This window comes from Heptranchias perlo, chromosome 3 (genome assembly GCF_035084215.1).
Source record: "Heptranchias perlo isolate sHepPer1 chromosome 3, sHepPer1.hap1, whole genome shotgun sequence".
Lineage (NCBI taxonomy): Eukaryota > Metazoa > Chordata > Chondrichthyes > Hexanchiformes > Hexanchidae > Heptranchias > Heptranchias perlo.
In genome coordinates, this window is record NC_090327.1 from 9,600,435 (window position 1) to 9,616,115 (window position 15,681).

General features: G+C 39.8%; 1 protein-coding gene across 3 annotated transcripts in view; it reads left to right on the plus strand.

The window, feature by feature from the left end:
- The window catches only part of LOC137310136 (intermembrane lipid transfer protein VPS13B-like), an 875,231-nt gene that overhangs the window by 207,679 nt on the left and 651,871 nt on the right, over positions 1-15,681 (plus strand). For all 3 annotated transcript variants that reach the window (XM_067978127.1, XM_067978114.1, XM_067978120.1), the window contains exon 16: positions 4,591-4,715. In XM_067978127.1, coding sequence (XP_067834228.1) covers positions 4,591-4,715 — 125 coding nt within the window. The remainder of the gene's footprint in view (positions 1-4,590; positions 4,716-15,681) is intronic.

A 15,681-nucleotide genomic window follows, 5' to 3' on the forward strand; every position in this document is an offset into this window, starting at 1 on the left:
TATTCTTAAGAACTTAGTCTGCAAAACTGCTACTTTTTTCCCTCCAAAAGAAATTCTTAGCAATGCATACAACTTCAACTACATTCACTAAATGAATATGAAAATTTGCCAGTGGTTGTCCACAGCAGATTGATAAGCTCATGCTGCAAGTGACTGGAACCATTCTGATCCCTGCTTGTCTGTCTGTTATGGGAGCTTGAGCTGTCATGTTTGCACAGCTGGAACAAAGGATTGGCCTGGTGTTGAACATTGGTAACGTGTGCTCACATTCACAAATGGACAGTCAGCTTGTGACGTTGTGCATATGCTCGCTCCATCTGTAAGACTTTTGTGTGGGAGGCATAGTTGGGCTCAATTGGAAAAAAAATTAGGATGTGAGAAAAAAATATGCGAAAGATTTAGCAGAAAATCAAACTATAATATTGTTTTGATATGGACAGAAAGTTATCTAAATATTCAAATTACTATATTTAGTAGATTTGTTGTAGCAAGTTCTTGTTAAGAAAAGTCTGCTGCGTTTCCCAGTTGCACTGGCACATTGTACCATGGTGCAGCAGGACTCTGCTTTCTTCCCACATGTCCTCAAATGATTGATTTCACCATTAAAGGTGAGGTGCGGAGTGGGCGCTAAACGCTTCCTGAATTGGGGAGAAAATCAGTGCGTTCATCACTTTTGGATACTCCAGCACAAACGGTATCGACGCAGATGGGAGCAGATCAATTTCAAACAGCTCTGCTGGGAATGCTTCACTGCATGGGGGGGCTCAAAAGGAAGAAGGTGGAAATATTAGCAAAATGATTAAAACGCCTCATAAAGGTTATAGGCCAAGTCAATCTGCTCTATTCTTATACGCCCTTGGTGACTGGAATCAAAGTGATCCATTGGTGGCCGTGCTTTCAGCTGCCTGGGCCCTAAGCGGTGGAATTCCTCCCTAATCCTCTCTGCCTCGTCGGTCCTTAAAACCTACCTTTTTGACCAAGCTTTTGGTCACCTGTCCTAATATCTCTTTATGTGGCTCGGCATTTTGTTTGATAATCGCTCCTGTGAAGCACCTTGGGATGTTTTATTACGCTATATAAATGCAAGTTGTTGTTGTTTATGGTATTTCCAGAGGCCTAGGAATACTCATCTAACTATAGCATAAGTGAATCAAAGATCTGACTTTAGAGAGATCCATAAAATTGCAGCAAAAGAAAAATGGGGAGTAGGGGCGAAGGATTGTTAAGGGGGTGGGAGGGGGTGTTCTGAAATTCACACGTTGTACTCACACTGATTTTTTCATTCCAATTAGATTAGAAGAATTTTAACCTCAATATCTGATTTAAATACTTTTGTTTATCTTTGTGAATGTAGTGAATGCATTGTTTCATGCTTACTCAATGGTGACCTCACAAACTGGCAGTCTGCATCATGTTGTATTTATCATTAAAGTCAGTTGTGACATTTTTAGCCCATTGGTGTTTGGACCAGTTGGGCAGTTTTCCACATCATAGACACATCTGGAGTGTCACTAGGCTGACACCAGGCCTTTTGAAATGGTATAAATGTTACAGGAAACTCGGAGGTTGAACACTAATATGTCTCATTGCTGTTCTTTTTTTCTTAAGAGTAACTTTTGGATTAGCGGACGTAACTTGGCAGTGTATCAGACTTTAAACTCTGCTAGTTAATTATAAGAATTAAAATCCATTTCTGTAGTAGTATGATGAAAAAGTTGTTAGTAATTGGCAAGAATGCTTAATAATAAGCAGCATTGATTTGTGGGGATTCAGCAAGCAACTGCAACTGTGTTTGGCTTAACTCGTTCTCTAGTTAATGTGCTATTGGGTAGGTTTAACACTCAAACAATAAGAATGTCCCTTCTTATTTTCAATCATTCACATTCTTTGAAAATTCTTTTTCCCATTTGTGAAACCTGATCTTTTACAGTAAAGCGACGTTTGGATGATTAGATTGTTTAATGAGTACCAGCTGAAGTTTAACACACAGAAATACAATTTTGTGGAAGTACAGCTGGTGTGTCTTGAATACATCTTAATTGCTGTTTCTCGAATTACAACAAACGTACATTGCTTTCTGAGCGTATATTTTGAAACTAAAGCTAGCGCACACAGTTTCATAAATTTATTTAAATCGAAATAGAAATCAGAGCAAAGCACACTGAATTTTCGAGGTTCCCCGCAAGTAACACTTTTATCCCTTTATCTCTGACATTTATTGCAAAAATGATGCCACTTAGTAGCTGTTATAGTATTACTGGTAATTGAAGCAAAGATGTAAAATTATTTTTGAACAGCTCTATTAAGTGAGTGCCATTGACTGGGCGGCAGACAAAATTGTTAAAACCTAGGCATTATTTCTTGATATAATGTAGATTTAAATCCTGTTTAGTCAAAAGGTTAGTGTTCACATCTCAATCCTCATTTATTTTGGTCTCTTGGTTAACTGAGATACAGGGCTCGATTTTACACGTAAATTACGGATGCGTTGGGGGCGGGGGGCTGCAAAAATTGCAGAATTGCAGAGCGAGTTCAGAAGCCGGCTCCAACCTGCCGACTTCCATGTTCCCCACGGATGCACCTGTGTGCCCGCGGGTGTCCCGAATCCAAAAGTCCCGCCGGCTTTAATTGCCGGCGGAAAAGAAACATAGAAAATAAGAGCAGGGTAAGCCATTCGGCCCTTTGAGCCTGCTCCGTCATTCAGTATGATCATGGCTGATCCTCGATCTCAAGACGATATTCCCGCTCTCTCCCCATACCCCTTGATTCCTTCTGTGTCTAGAAATCTATCTATCTCCTTCTTAAATATATTCAGTGACTTGGCCTCCACAACCTTCTGTGGTAGAGAATTCCACAGGTTCACCACCCTCTGAGTAAAGAAATTTCTCCTCATCTCAGTCCTAAATGTCCTACTCTGTATCCTGCGACTGTGACCCCTCGTTCTGGACCCCCCCAGCCAGGGGAAACATCCTCCCTGCATCCAGTCTGACTAGCCCTGTCAGAATTTTACACATTTCAATGAGATCCCCTCTCATTCTTCTAAACTCTAGTGAACACAGGCCTAGTTGACCCAATCTCTCCTCATATGACAGTCCTGCCATCCCAGGGATCAGTCTGGTGAACCTTCGCTGCACTCCCTCCATGGCTTGTATATCCTTTCTTAGGTAAGGAGACCAAAACTGCACACAATCCTCCAGGTGTGGTCTCACCAAAGCCCTGTATAACTGCAGTAAGACATCCTTACTCCTACACTCAAATCCCCTTGCAATGAAGGCCAACATACTATTTGCCTTCCTAATTGCTTGCTGCACCTGCATGTTTGCTTTATGTGACTGGTGTACAAGGACACCCAGGTCCCTTTGTACATCAACATTTCCCAATCTATCACCATTTAAATAATACTCTGCCTTTCTGTTTTTCCTTCCGAGATGGATAACTTCACATTTATCCACGTTATACTGCATCTGCCATGTATTTGCCCACTCACTCAACTTGTTTAAATCGCCTTGAAGCCTCTTTGCATCCTCCTCACAACTCACGATCCCACCTAGTTTTGTGTCGTCAGCAAACTTGGAAATATTACATTTGGTTCCCTCATTCAAATCATTGATATATATTGTGAATAGCTGGGGCCCAAGCACTAGATGATAGTTAAAGAGCCAAATGTACCTCATTGGTACTTAAGGCACTTTACCTGTGACATATTAGCTCGTTAGAATGATTTTTAACTTACCTGGGCTACTTTCCCACGACTTCTGATTCTGAAGGGCCAGATCAGGCAAAAAGAAACAAAATAAATTGAATAAAAAATTTATTGCACAAAGTTAAAACACAAAATCAACCTACCTTTCCACCCTGCTCCGATGTCCGATGTCTCCCTCTCTGATCCCCCCCCTCTTTGCCCCCCCACCGATCTTCACCTCTTTCCCCCCCCCCCACCCCCGATCTTCCATTCCAAAGCCGGATGACATCTCGCTCTCTTTCCCTCCCCCTCGCATTGCAGCTCCTGACGGCAGCCAGCCTGTCAATTAGACTGGCTGCCGGTCGTGAAACCTGGACAGCACGTTAATCACCATCAATTACGAATGCGATCGCGTCGGAAACGTTAAGTTTTGTTTATTCAGGTTTGCCACTCGCGCCTTCACCCTCCCCCGCTGCCACCCTGTCACCATTTCAAAATTGAGGCCATAAGTACATTTTGTAGCCTTGTCTCACATGATGCTGGTCCTATTTTTGTATTTTTTTGGAAAAACCGGAGAGCTTTGGTGAAAGTATATTGCTGTCCCCGATCTCTCTCTCAGCTGGAGTTGTCTGAAGTACAACTAACTGAATATATGATTATTAAAACAATTACATTTTGAATTAATGATAGGAAAAGTAAAGGAAAAAAATCCTAGCCTTTTTTGATAAAATTTGTTTAAGGGTCATGACTTTGAGAAGTTAGGCAGACTAGGTGGTGATGCAATGATAGGGACAAGTGTTTAGTGTGTGTTCATTGTAAAGAAAATTGAAGTTGACATGTTTCATCCTGTCTTCATTAAACCTTTTCTTGTTGTGCAGTTTTTGATCCTCTCTGCTTTGTTATTGCAGATATTTGGTTTCCAGGCAGGCCTGACCTTTTTGGATAGTGGAGGATCATTCTGTCCTCCTGCCCCGATCATCCCTCCTTTCAGCACAGCTTTTTATGGCAAATTACTTCGACTTCCATCATACTGGTGAGTTGACAGCCATTAAGAATGCACCAGAGGCAGTTCATTTACTACACAATCAATTTGGTCGCATTCACCAATATCTTTGCTCAATTCATTAGCGAACTCTTCAGTGGGAAATGCAAATGTAAAACAGAATGGTGACGTTACTGTGTTTTAATGAACTGGTAAATTGTATGTTGAATGTTATTTGAAATACTTAAAACACTCACTTGTACTGCCTGAAGTGCTTGCAGCGATCTGACTTGAAATGTACTTGCATACAGAATACAAATTGATATTTTAGATTAGTATGTTCATCATATACCTATAGTGGAAACTTGCTGTATGGGATCCCACACTGCTAAGAAAATGGTACTTCATTTGTTGTGTTGTACCTCAGTGACCTACTCATCCCATCTCCAACACAGCTTGTTCTGCTCTACAATTTTAATTGCTCTGCTTTTTGATAAGTAAACAGCTTACCCTATTTTGTGAAATATTTGTGCAAGAGTTGATGCTGAAATGTTCACATTTAAATGAATGGCCTGCTTTCGTCCATTGTCTATTTCAGGTAAGTCTGTTCTTACTTAGGAGTATTTTTAGTAGTTCTGTGGAAGTAAAGAAGACAGTGGAACAAGTTAACATAAATGGCATTAACCTGAGCAAAGATGACACTTTACACTAATTTGTGTACAAATTAGTCTGTTTGGACAGCATTAAAGATGAGATCTGAGGAGCTGAGCTATTCCAGCCATGGTGGGTTTTGCTCACAGCCAGCAAGTGTTGTGCAGAGGGAAGAGATTTTCAGACTTATGTAGAGTGCTTGAGCTAAATCCTGCCAGTATCCAGTACCTTGCTCAAGTGGTCATTCCTTATGCATGATACTTGACAGCGAGTGTTGGCAGACTATTCTATCTTGTGGTTGGGGAGGCGCGGTGGAGGTGGAGAATTAATTTTCTCCACATGCATGTACTTTCCACTTGGATAGCAATAGGGAGCAGAAACAGCGATCCCGTGGTCTTGAGTTCTCGATTGGGTCCCCTACTTCCAATATGGCTGAGGTCAGCTAATGTAGCTCAAGTCAGTAATTGAACCTGGGGTCCTTCCTGGTACCCATTTAACCATCTGTGGAGCTTCGAAAATTGAATTCCAGTGAAGTCTTGATTTCCCAAAACTCGAGTAATTTTTTCAGTAAAAAATGCACTTTCAGTAAAAATGGTACAGGTTTACGTATTAACTAACAAATTTCCACAAAGTGTTGATTATAGTAAATCAGAAGATATGCTGTTTGATAAGGACAGGCGCATTAAACCATGTATTGCACAATGTGTATTTATTTGTTGCTAAGGTGCAACTGGCCTTTCTGTAAGGCCACAAGGTCCCATTGCTCCAAACTGGCACCTCCTGAGATCAATTCCAGGGTTTTCAGATGAGGCGTTAATCTGTCCTCTCAGGTGGACGTAAAAGATCCCACGGCATGATTTCACAGAAGACCAGGGGAGTTATCCCCGTTGTCCCGGCCAATATTTATCCATCAACCAACATCACTAGAAACAGATTATCTGGTCATTATCACATTGCTGTTTGTGGGAGCTTGCTGTGTGCAAATTTGCTGCCGTGTTTCTTACATTACAACAGTGACTACGCTGTAAAGCGTTTTGAGTCCTGAGGTCGTGAAAAGTACTATACAAATGCAGTCTTTTTTCTTTCTTTGCTTGATTTCCGTATCTTCACACTCTTAGAAGGTTGTGAAGTAGTGGAAGGATTTGCAGGCTGATTAACAGTCTGAGAGGCCTGGGGTGTGAACCCTCCTTCCATGGCCCAACCGTTCGGGTGGTTAGTTCTATATGGCTGGAGGGTTTTATGGGCCCCCACAATCCATTTGATTGAGGGGGGGGGGGCACCCACGCCCACACCCACCGGACTTGAGTATGCCGCTGGATGTCAACCCAGAATTCGGAGCCAGAGCTCCGGTCTCTGCTCACGGACTGTCTGGAGCAGGTGAACCCTAAACCTTCTGACTCAGGCAGGAATGCTACCTCCGCGCTAAAGGCCCACTCCTTAATTAAAGGGTAATTCTTCATATTGCTAACAGCAGGAAATTATTGGCTTTCTGTTTTTATAATTTAACAATTGTTTTCATCTGTGACAAAGTGTGACATCTGAAAAATGATGGACTCAAAACACACAATACACACACTCATATTTAGTTTTGTGCCTTTCTAATTGGAAATTGTATGAACTAATGGTAATTTAATAAGATGAGCCTTATATTTGAATCTACAAAACCAAAGCCCTAGTTTTACTGAAGAATTAGTTATGTTCAGACTTCTTAAGCGTTTACAGTTAAATGCTGGTTAAATCAACTCTGGATTTATCCCAGGATTCAAAACATTTAATTGTGGCTTAATATAAAGGCCTTTGGCTTGCCATAAATCTATAGAAACGTGGCAGTATCCGAGGAAGTAACATAGTTGTCCCTTGTTACTTCTCTAACTATTGGTAATTCTCAGCACAAAAAAAAACCCAGAGCTGCTGACTAATTTACTTGTTGAATTGCTTCACTTCGGAATCAATAAAATAGATTAGACCCGATGAAGGATTTTTAAGAACTCGTTAACCCCATCCAGGGCTACAGTAACATTTCTGTACAAAAATGCAATTAATTCCAAATTTTAATCTAGTCTAATGATGTGATTAATTAGGGAATTCTGATATATGTGTTAATTGTGCTGGGCATCATTAAACATTAGGCACATGCAGAAAATGATTGTTGCGTTGTCCTGTCATTACTTGAAAGTGTTAAAGCTGCTATTTGGAAAATCATATGCACCCAAGGACCCTCTGGGTTACAGGGCATCCCATTTAGTATTAAAACGGAGATGGGCTGAATGGCCTCCTTCTGCCTTGTAATTTCTATGATTCCATTTGTGAGTGGCAGCAGTTAACATTTGTTATCAGGTCTTAGTTGTTGGTTCTAAATTTATTCACTAGATGGTGGTGGTGCAATTGGTGCCTTTAAACTCAATTGGTGAATTGAGACAAACTTAATTATTATCATAACGTGTAAAATAATGCTTTGTAAGAAGGCTCTTGTCAGCTTGTCAGTTAGATTATTGCAGTTCATAGATAAAGACATTTTTTCCACAAAAACAGATGATTGAAAGACTTAGAAGTATACTTTTTATGCACCTGTTTTCATTTGAGCCTTTAAAATTTACTTTGCTCTTGATCTTGATAGTGTCAAGATAATGAAAAGTTGACTATGAAAAGATGACTAGAATTTCATGTCTGGAAGCTATTCTTGCCTGATGAGCTATACAGATGAACGACGAGGGCTGAGAAAGCAAGTAGCTTCTCGAGAGTGTGTAGCTCTCAGCACCCTGAGTTTCAGTTCATATAAGTGGTATTGGGGCATTTTTGCTTCAGTGTAAATTCCAACAAGCATAAAGTCCCTTTAGAACAAACAGCTCAACAATTTGGAATGGGATTCTTTTCGTTTTCTTTGAAGATCACAAGTGAGATTCACATCATAAGTTGCTATGCTGGGCAATTTCACCAGTAAGCCAAATCGTAACCCACAGCTCGTAGTCATGTTGTTTTTATTTTTTTAATTTTTTTTTTCTCCTCTCGTCACTGGTAACTCATGCTGTGCTGTGGTTCTGCTGGTGCTCACAGCCCTTGGGCACCTTGATCAAGTGACACAATAAGTGATTGTGTTAATGATGGTAAGGGTAGGCATGCTATTTGGCTTTTGATAATGAAGGCATTATAGCTGAGCTCATTCATTCCCTCGTCCAAAGACCATACACTTTTGGCCATTCGTAGCATCTCCACTACTACGTTGTTTGATATTAATAGGTTAGACAAAAGATCAAACTTGGGACCTTCTTGGTCTCTGCAACTTGATACCATTCAAGATGGTTTGAATTCTTAAAAAATTTGCTTTTGGGTTGTGACACTGGTATATGGTCATTTTTTTGCTACAGTCTATGACTGGAATAATGATATACCAATATGTGTGTAACATCTTGTGTGTGTGTGTAACTTTTTACTTTAGAAGTTTCTTGTGCAATACACTCTGTAGTTTATAAGGTGTCAGTTTTGGCTCAGTGGTAGCGCTCTCACCATTGAGTCAGAAGGTCATGGGTTCAAACCCCACTCCAGAGCCTTGAGCACATAATCTAGGCTGACACTTCAGTACAGTACTTGAGGGAGTGTTGCGCTGGCAGAAGTTCTATCTTTCGCATGAGACATTAAAGCAAGGCCTGTCTGCTCTCTCAGATGGGCGTAAAAGATCCCACATCACTTTTCGAAGAACAACAAACGTCACTAAAACAATTTATCCGGCCATTATCTCATTGCTGTTTGTGGGTCCTTGCCGTGTACAAATTTGCTGTCACTTTTCCCTTCACTATCACTGTGAATACACATAAAAAGTGCTTCGTTAGCTGCTTTGTGCTTTGGGACGTCCTGAGGACACGAAAGGCTCTATATAAATACTAGTTTGTTCATTCTTTCATTTAATAGTTTACTGTGATGCTTCTCCTGTACAATAATCTTGTCCTCAGCATTGTTCAGTCTTCACTGGTCAGTAAATATTGGATAAAATTAAAATTGAAGTGAATAATAATTTTCATGAATTCTGGGATGAACCGAGAGATGTTTGTTTTTTGGCAGCTTGTGCAGTTGAGGCCAAGTGGCCAAATAGGAGTGTTACATAGTTCATAGAAATACTCCAGGATAAAGACATACAAATGGATTTATCTTTGAGTACTCCTGGGAGAGATCTCTCCTGCATCTGTTTTTTTTCATGATTGCTTATGACAGTTTTTAGTGTGAATGCCCTGGTAGTTTTCCAGTAATCTTCTTGGAGCTGCTAGAAACTAGGGTGATAAAACGTTGGAATTGGTCTTGGTCTTGTTTTTCAGAATCTCTTGAGAACCTTCTTGCCCCATTGCCCACCCACTCGGGCAACTTATTGCATTTAGTGTTTTTTTGGGGCTGCTCAAAACGAAGGACATTGAAGCTGCTCTTGTATTGCTTTTCGGCAGCAGTGTATTTTGTTGGTAACATAACGTCATGCTGTCAATATTCTGTGCGTGCACGTTGACCCAAGTGTTACATTCAGCCTGCACGTACACTTGAGATGTCCAGATCAGCCATGATCTTGTTGAATGGCGGAGCAGGCTCGAGGGGCCAGATGGCCTACTCCTGCTCCTATTTCTTATGTTCTTACGTTAAACCGAGGCCCCGTCCGTCTTCTCAGGTGGACGTAAAAGATCCCATGGCGCTGTTTTGAAGAAGAGCTGGAGAGTTCTCCCCGGTGTCTTGGCCAATATTTATACCTCAACCAATATCACTAAAAACAGATTATCTGGTTATTATCACATTGCTGCCACGTTTCCTACATTACAACAGTGACTTTACTACAAAAGTAATTAATTGGCAGTAAAGCGCTTTGGGACGTCCTGAGGTTGTGAAAGGCACTATAGAAATTCAAGCCTTTTAAAAAATTTTCTCCCTTGCTGTTTGCTCATAAGCCTATATTGCGGCAGGGCCTTGAATTGAATGAATGAGCTAAAGGAAAGCTCGTGAATTTTATTGGCATTGTAGCCTAGTGGTTATAACATAGTAACGGTTTCAGGCAGGAGAAGACCGTCGGAGCATCTATCCCACCTATCCATTAGTATTCCCTCAGTACGTTTCTAATAACTCTGAATTCTATTTGTTGACAGGAACCTGTTTAGTTCCTTCTTGGAAACCCATTAAGGTTTCTTGTTCCATCACTGTGCCAGTAATCTGTTCCACATACTTATCACCATTATAGTTTTAAAAAAAAAAGTTCTTCTGGCATATCCCATTTTTTTTTTGTAAATACAAGCCCTTGTCCTTAAATTCTGTACACGGCAGAAATGCTTAACTTGGATCCAATTCCTCCTGACCGTTCATAATTGTGAACACTTCTATTATATCCCCTCTCAGGCTTTTCTTTTCAAGAGAGAAAAGACTCAGGATAGTCAATCTTTCTCAAACGAGAAATCCAGAGGTCAAATGCCACCATGGCAACTTGTGAAAATTAATTCAATAAATCTAGTAATTTGTGTGTTGGCTTAAAAAAAAAGGCAATGAAAGCAGGATTATCATAAAAACCCAACTGGTTCACTCAACCTCTCCGTCTCTCCACCTCTCTCTCCTCCTTTTAGACGCTCCTTAAAACCAACCTCTTCGGCCAAGCTTTTGGCCACCCGTTCTAAGACCTCCTTACGTGGCTTGGTGTCAAATTTTGTTTGATAATTGCTCCTATGAAGCACCTTGGGACGTTTTACTACATTTAAAGGTGCTGTATAAATGCGAGTTGTTGTTGTTGTTGTAGTAGTAGTAGTAGTAGTAGTAGTAGTAGTAGTCTTCAAGGAAGGGGATCTGGCACCCATACCTGGTCTGGCTTACATCTGGTTGTCTGATAAAATGTACGTTGTGTGAAAAGAGGAACCCCTTTCTAGAAAAAAATCTAATTTAGAAATGTAATGAGGGAATACTAATAGATTGGTGGGATACTTGGACCGATGGTCCCCTCCTGCCTGAAACCGTTACTATGTTATAACCACTCGGCTACAATGCCAATAAAATTCACGTGCTTTCCTTTAGCTCATGCATTCAATTCAAGGTCCTTCCGCAATATAGGCTTATGAACTAGCAGCAAGGGAGAAAAAAAAAAGGCTAATAACTGTGAACCGTGACAAGATATTGAAGATTTGGAAAAAAACACCAGGATAATCATGCGTTTTAGAGCTTTCAATTGTAAAAAGGTCACCAGACTTAAATACTTTTCGTTGAGCAGGAGGTTGAAAGATTGAGAAGGATCTTTTATCTATGATTTATGATCTCTGTCTTCCAAATGATGAGATGCATTAATAATATTGATGCAAGCATGCTGTTGACTCGATCACAGAAACAAGTGACTTGAGCAAGAAAGAAATTGCCTCATCACATCTCAGAAATGTTGCAAAATAGTTATTGTTATGTAGGGAAACATTGTCTATGCAGGACAAGGCCTCATAAACTATAGAATTCGCTTTTTTCTCAGAGTTCAATGGTATTTTCACCATCCACCTGAGCCTCCATTGCAGGTGGACAAGGCCTCGGGTTAATATCTCGTATGGAGGACAATGCTGCATTCTCTCGGTGCTCAAATCTCAGATTGGGGCTTGAACTCTCAATCTTTTAACTTCGAATTGTGAGTGGTAGCAACGCTCCTAATATCTCCTTCTGTGACTTGGCGTTCGTTTTTTTTTCTGATTATGCCTCTTAGAAGTGCCGTGGGACGTTTTTCTCCTTTTGAAAGTGCTACATAAATCCGAGTTCTTGTTGTAGTGCAGTTTAAACCTATAAGTGTGTATGCACACTGAATTACTTCTTTAAAAAAAGTCTGTAAATGATTTTGTGTTTGGCAATACAGCTGTTTACTGTTAATTTGTATGAACTTATGAAACAAAATTTTATAGGATATTGAACAATACCTCTGCAAAAAATCATTCCTTGAAAACTCATGTAAATTATTAATTTAGCATGTAAATTAGTGGAGGTGTTCAAACTGAAACTTTGAACTATCTTGTCTCACAAAAGTATTATTGAGCATGCCAGTTGTAAGGTGTTCATGAATATCATGGAATCATACAGCACAGGAGGACGCCATTCGGCCCATCATGCCCATGCAGGCTCTATGAAAGAGCCACCCATTAGTCCCGTTCCCTGCTCTTTCTCTATAGCCCTCCAGATTGTTCTTTTTTACACATTAAAACACATTTAAAAAAATTAATTGTAAATATTAATATGTTTTTAAGACAACAGTATAAGTGAAATATTTCAGTTTAAACGTGTGACTCACACTCTCACCATATCTTTAAAAAAAAAGTTTGTCTGGCAAGGTTTAGTAAAGCAACTTGGGGATTCAAAACACTCCTGGTGGAATTTTAGACTATGACTTCATAAATCTGTTTCAGTGTTGTGTTCTTATTTCCTTTCGTTATGTTCCTTCTTCGAACAGCTGCATTTTGAATAAGTAAATGGACTGCCCACTAAAGTGATCAGGTTCATTATATGTAGTTCATAACTTGTACTGAACCAAGCAGCACCACAAATAACTTAGGTGTGAATAGAAGTAAATAAAAGCCCAGCTGAAATGAATCAAACTTCATCTGAATTGTGTAAAACCCAGCATGCATACTTTGACCCATGCAGGGAGAGGAAGAGATATTCTACCTGCATAACTGGTATTGCCATTAAGCTACAACTCCCTTTTAAAATGTCCCATCTGGATCACATTGATATCTTAAATTTTGAATGAGTCAAAAAAAAATCCCTTGAAGTCTCTCCACCTGATGCAATTGTTCTTCCTATCTGAAAATAAAAAGTAGAATGTGTAAAACAACTCAAAATGCAGAAACATTTGCTTCATATTTAACTGCCTTTCCAAACTATTCTTTTGTTTTTAAATGGAGGATTAAAGACAACTTTAAATGATGCATTCTGGGATGAACACGGCTTATTTTGCAATTATAATTAAAGTCGATTGGAATTAATGTTCTTGAACAGTATACATTATTGAAATAAGTGTGCACTTTGGATATCTTCAGTTTGTTTAAGCAAGATAAACTATCCCTGCACTTGAGATTTTTATGACTCTCTCTTGAGTCATAATGGCAATTAATGTACCGTGTCTAAAAGTAAGCATTTAAAAAAATGTAATATGACAGTTTAAAATTGATGTTCATTTGAAGTGAATGCAAACATCATTTGGATCCCACCTGCATTAGCACACTTCCGATTAACGTTCATGAAATCATTTGTGCTTTATAGGGGGATAGAGTATAAAAACAGGGAGGTATTGCTGCAGTTATATAAGGTATTGGTGAGACCGCACCTGGAATACTGCATACAGTTTTGGTCTCCATACTTAAGAAAAGACATACTTGCTCTCGAGGTTAATCCCGGGGATGAGGGGGTGGACATATGAGGAGAGGTTGAGTAGATTGGGACTCTACTCATTGGAGTTCAGAAGAATGAGAGGCGATCTTATTGAAACATATAAGATTGTGAAGGGGCTTGATCGGGTGGATGCGGTAAGGATGTTCCCAAGGATGGGTGAAACTAGAACTAGGGGGCATAATCTTAGAATAAGGGGCTGCTCTTTCAAAACTGAGATGAGGAGAAACTTCTTCACTCAGAGGGTAGTAGGTCTGTGGAATTTGCTGCCCGAGGAAGCTGTGGAAGCTACATCATTAAATAAATTTAAAACAGAAATAGACAGTTTCCTAGAAGTAAAGGAAATTAGGGGTTACGGGGAGCGGGCAGGAAATTGGACATGAATTTAGATTTGAGGTTAGGATCAGATCAGCCATGATCTTATTGAATGGCGGAGCAGGCTCGAGGGACCGATTGGCCTACTCCTGCTCCTATTTCTTATGTTCTTATTTAACACCACATGCAAAACTTTGTAGTCATAGCACAAATTCCAGGGGCTTTCTAACTTTTGTTCTATGTAGACATCAAAATAGAAACATTTTGTTTATACCAGCTACTACAGTTAGTGGTAAATATGTCTGTGTAACCTGGCTTCTGCTTAAATAGTATTGCTACATAAATTGTACAGTAAATAATACGCTATGCAGATAGTTCAGTCTTGCATATGTATTATTTCTATTGGTAAAATGTGACTTTTTTGATTTATCTCCGGCTACAAAAGGCCCACATATATAATTAGCACTTGTTACTACATTTTACTACGTTAAAGCCGCTAAACAAATGCAAGTTGTTGTTGTTAAGGCTGATGGACTGCTCATTAAAAATGGAGGCTAAATTTTAAGGATGGTTCATACCATGGTTTTTAACAATAGCAGTCTTACACAAGTGTGATGATTGCCGTAGAATGCAAGAATAATTTCACTAATCCCAATCCAACATTTAGACAGCAAAACCATAAACAGCACATATAAATTGCTTATCAATCTATTCTGTTGACCTCCGTCTGACCAATTCAAAGCCTATAGTTTTAAAACAAACCATTTAGCTATCGCCATACATGCAGAATTCTGGGCTTTTCTTTGCAACTCCATTGGCATGTATTCTTGGCCGTTTTGGCAGAGTTTTGGATGAGTTTAAGATTATGGAGAGTGGAAGATGGGAGGCCAGGAGAGTAAAAGAAAGAGACAACTTGCATTTATATAGCGCCTTTCACGAACTCAGGACATCCCAAACTGCTTTACAGCCAATGAAGGGCTTTTGAAGTGTAGCCACTGTTGTAATGTAGGGTTTATTGGAATAGTCAAGACTGGTGGCAATAAAAGCATAGATGACGGTTCAGCAGCAGATGGGCTGAACCAGGGGCGGAGATGGGCGATATTATGGAGGTGGGAGTAGGTGGACTTGCTGATGGAGAGGATAAGGTGTCGGCTGCTCAGCTCAGGGTAAAATAGGATGCCAAAAGGATTCAAAGATGGTGGAATGAGGATGATTAAATTTAACGCTAGCATTCCGACTTCATGTTTTTGTATTACAGCGCTTATTTAACATTTTATCTTTGATAAAGATACACGTCTTGCAAGTAATTTGGGGCTAGACTTTGTGCCCACAACATAATGAATAGGTGGAAAATTTTGCTCCAGATGAGCTGATTGCCCACAGATGTGCTGAATGACCTTTTTCTCACTTGTCTATTTATTTTAGAGCAGAACTAAATCTGTGCCTCATAGATGGAATTTTTTTGCCCCTAAAATTTGCATCTGGCAACTTTTCAATGTAATCTCATTAGTTTGGAATAGTTTCTAATTTTGTTCAAAACTGAATTAGCCACTGTCTTTTAAACAAGAATATGAGTTCCGGTGCATTAAACTGCCTCGTGTGATTAAAGGCCATTCACTGAAATAAAAACAGAAAATGCTGGAAGCACTCAACAAATCGGGCAGCATCTGTGGAGAGAGAAACAGAGTTA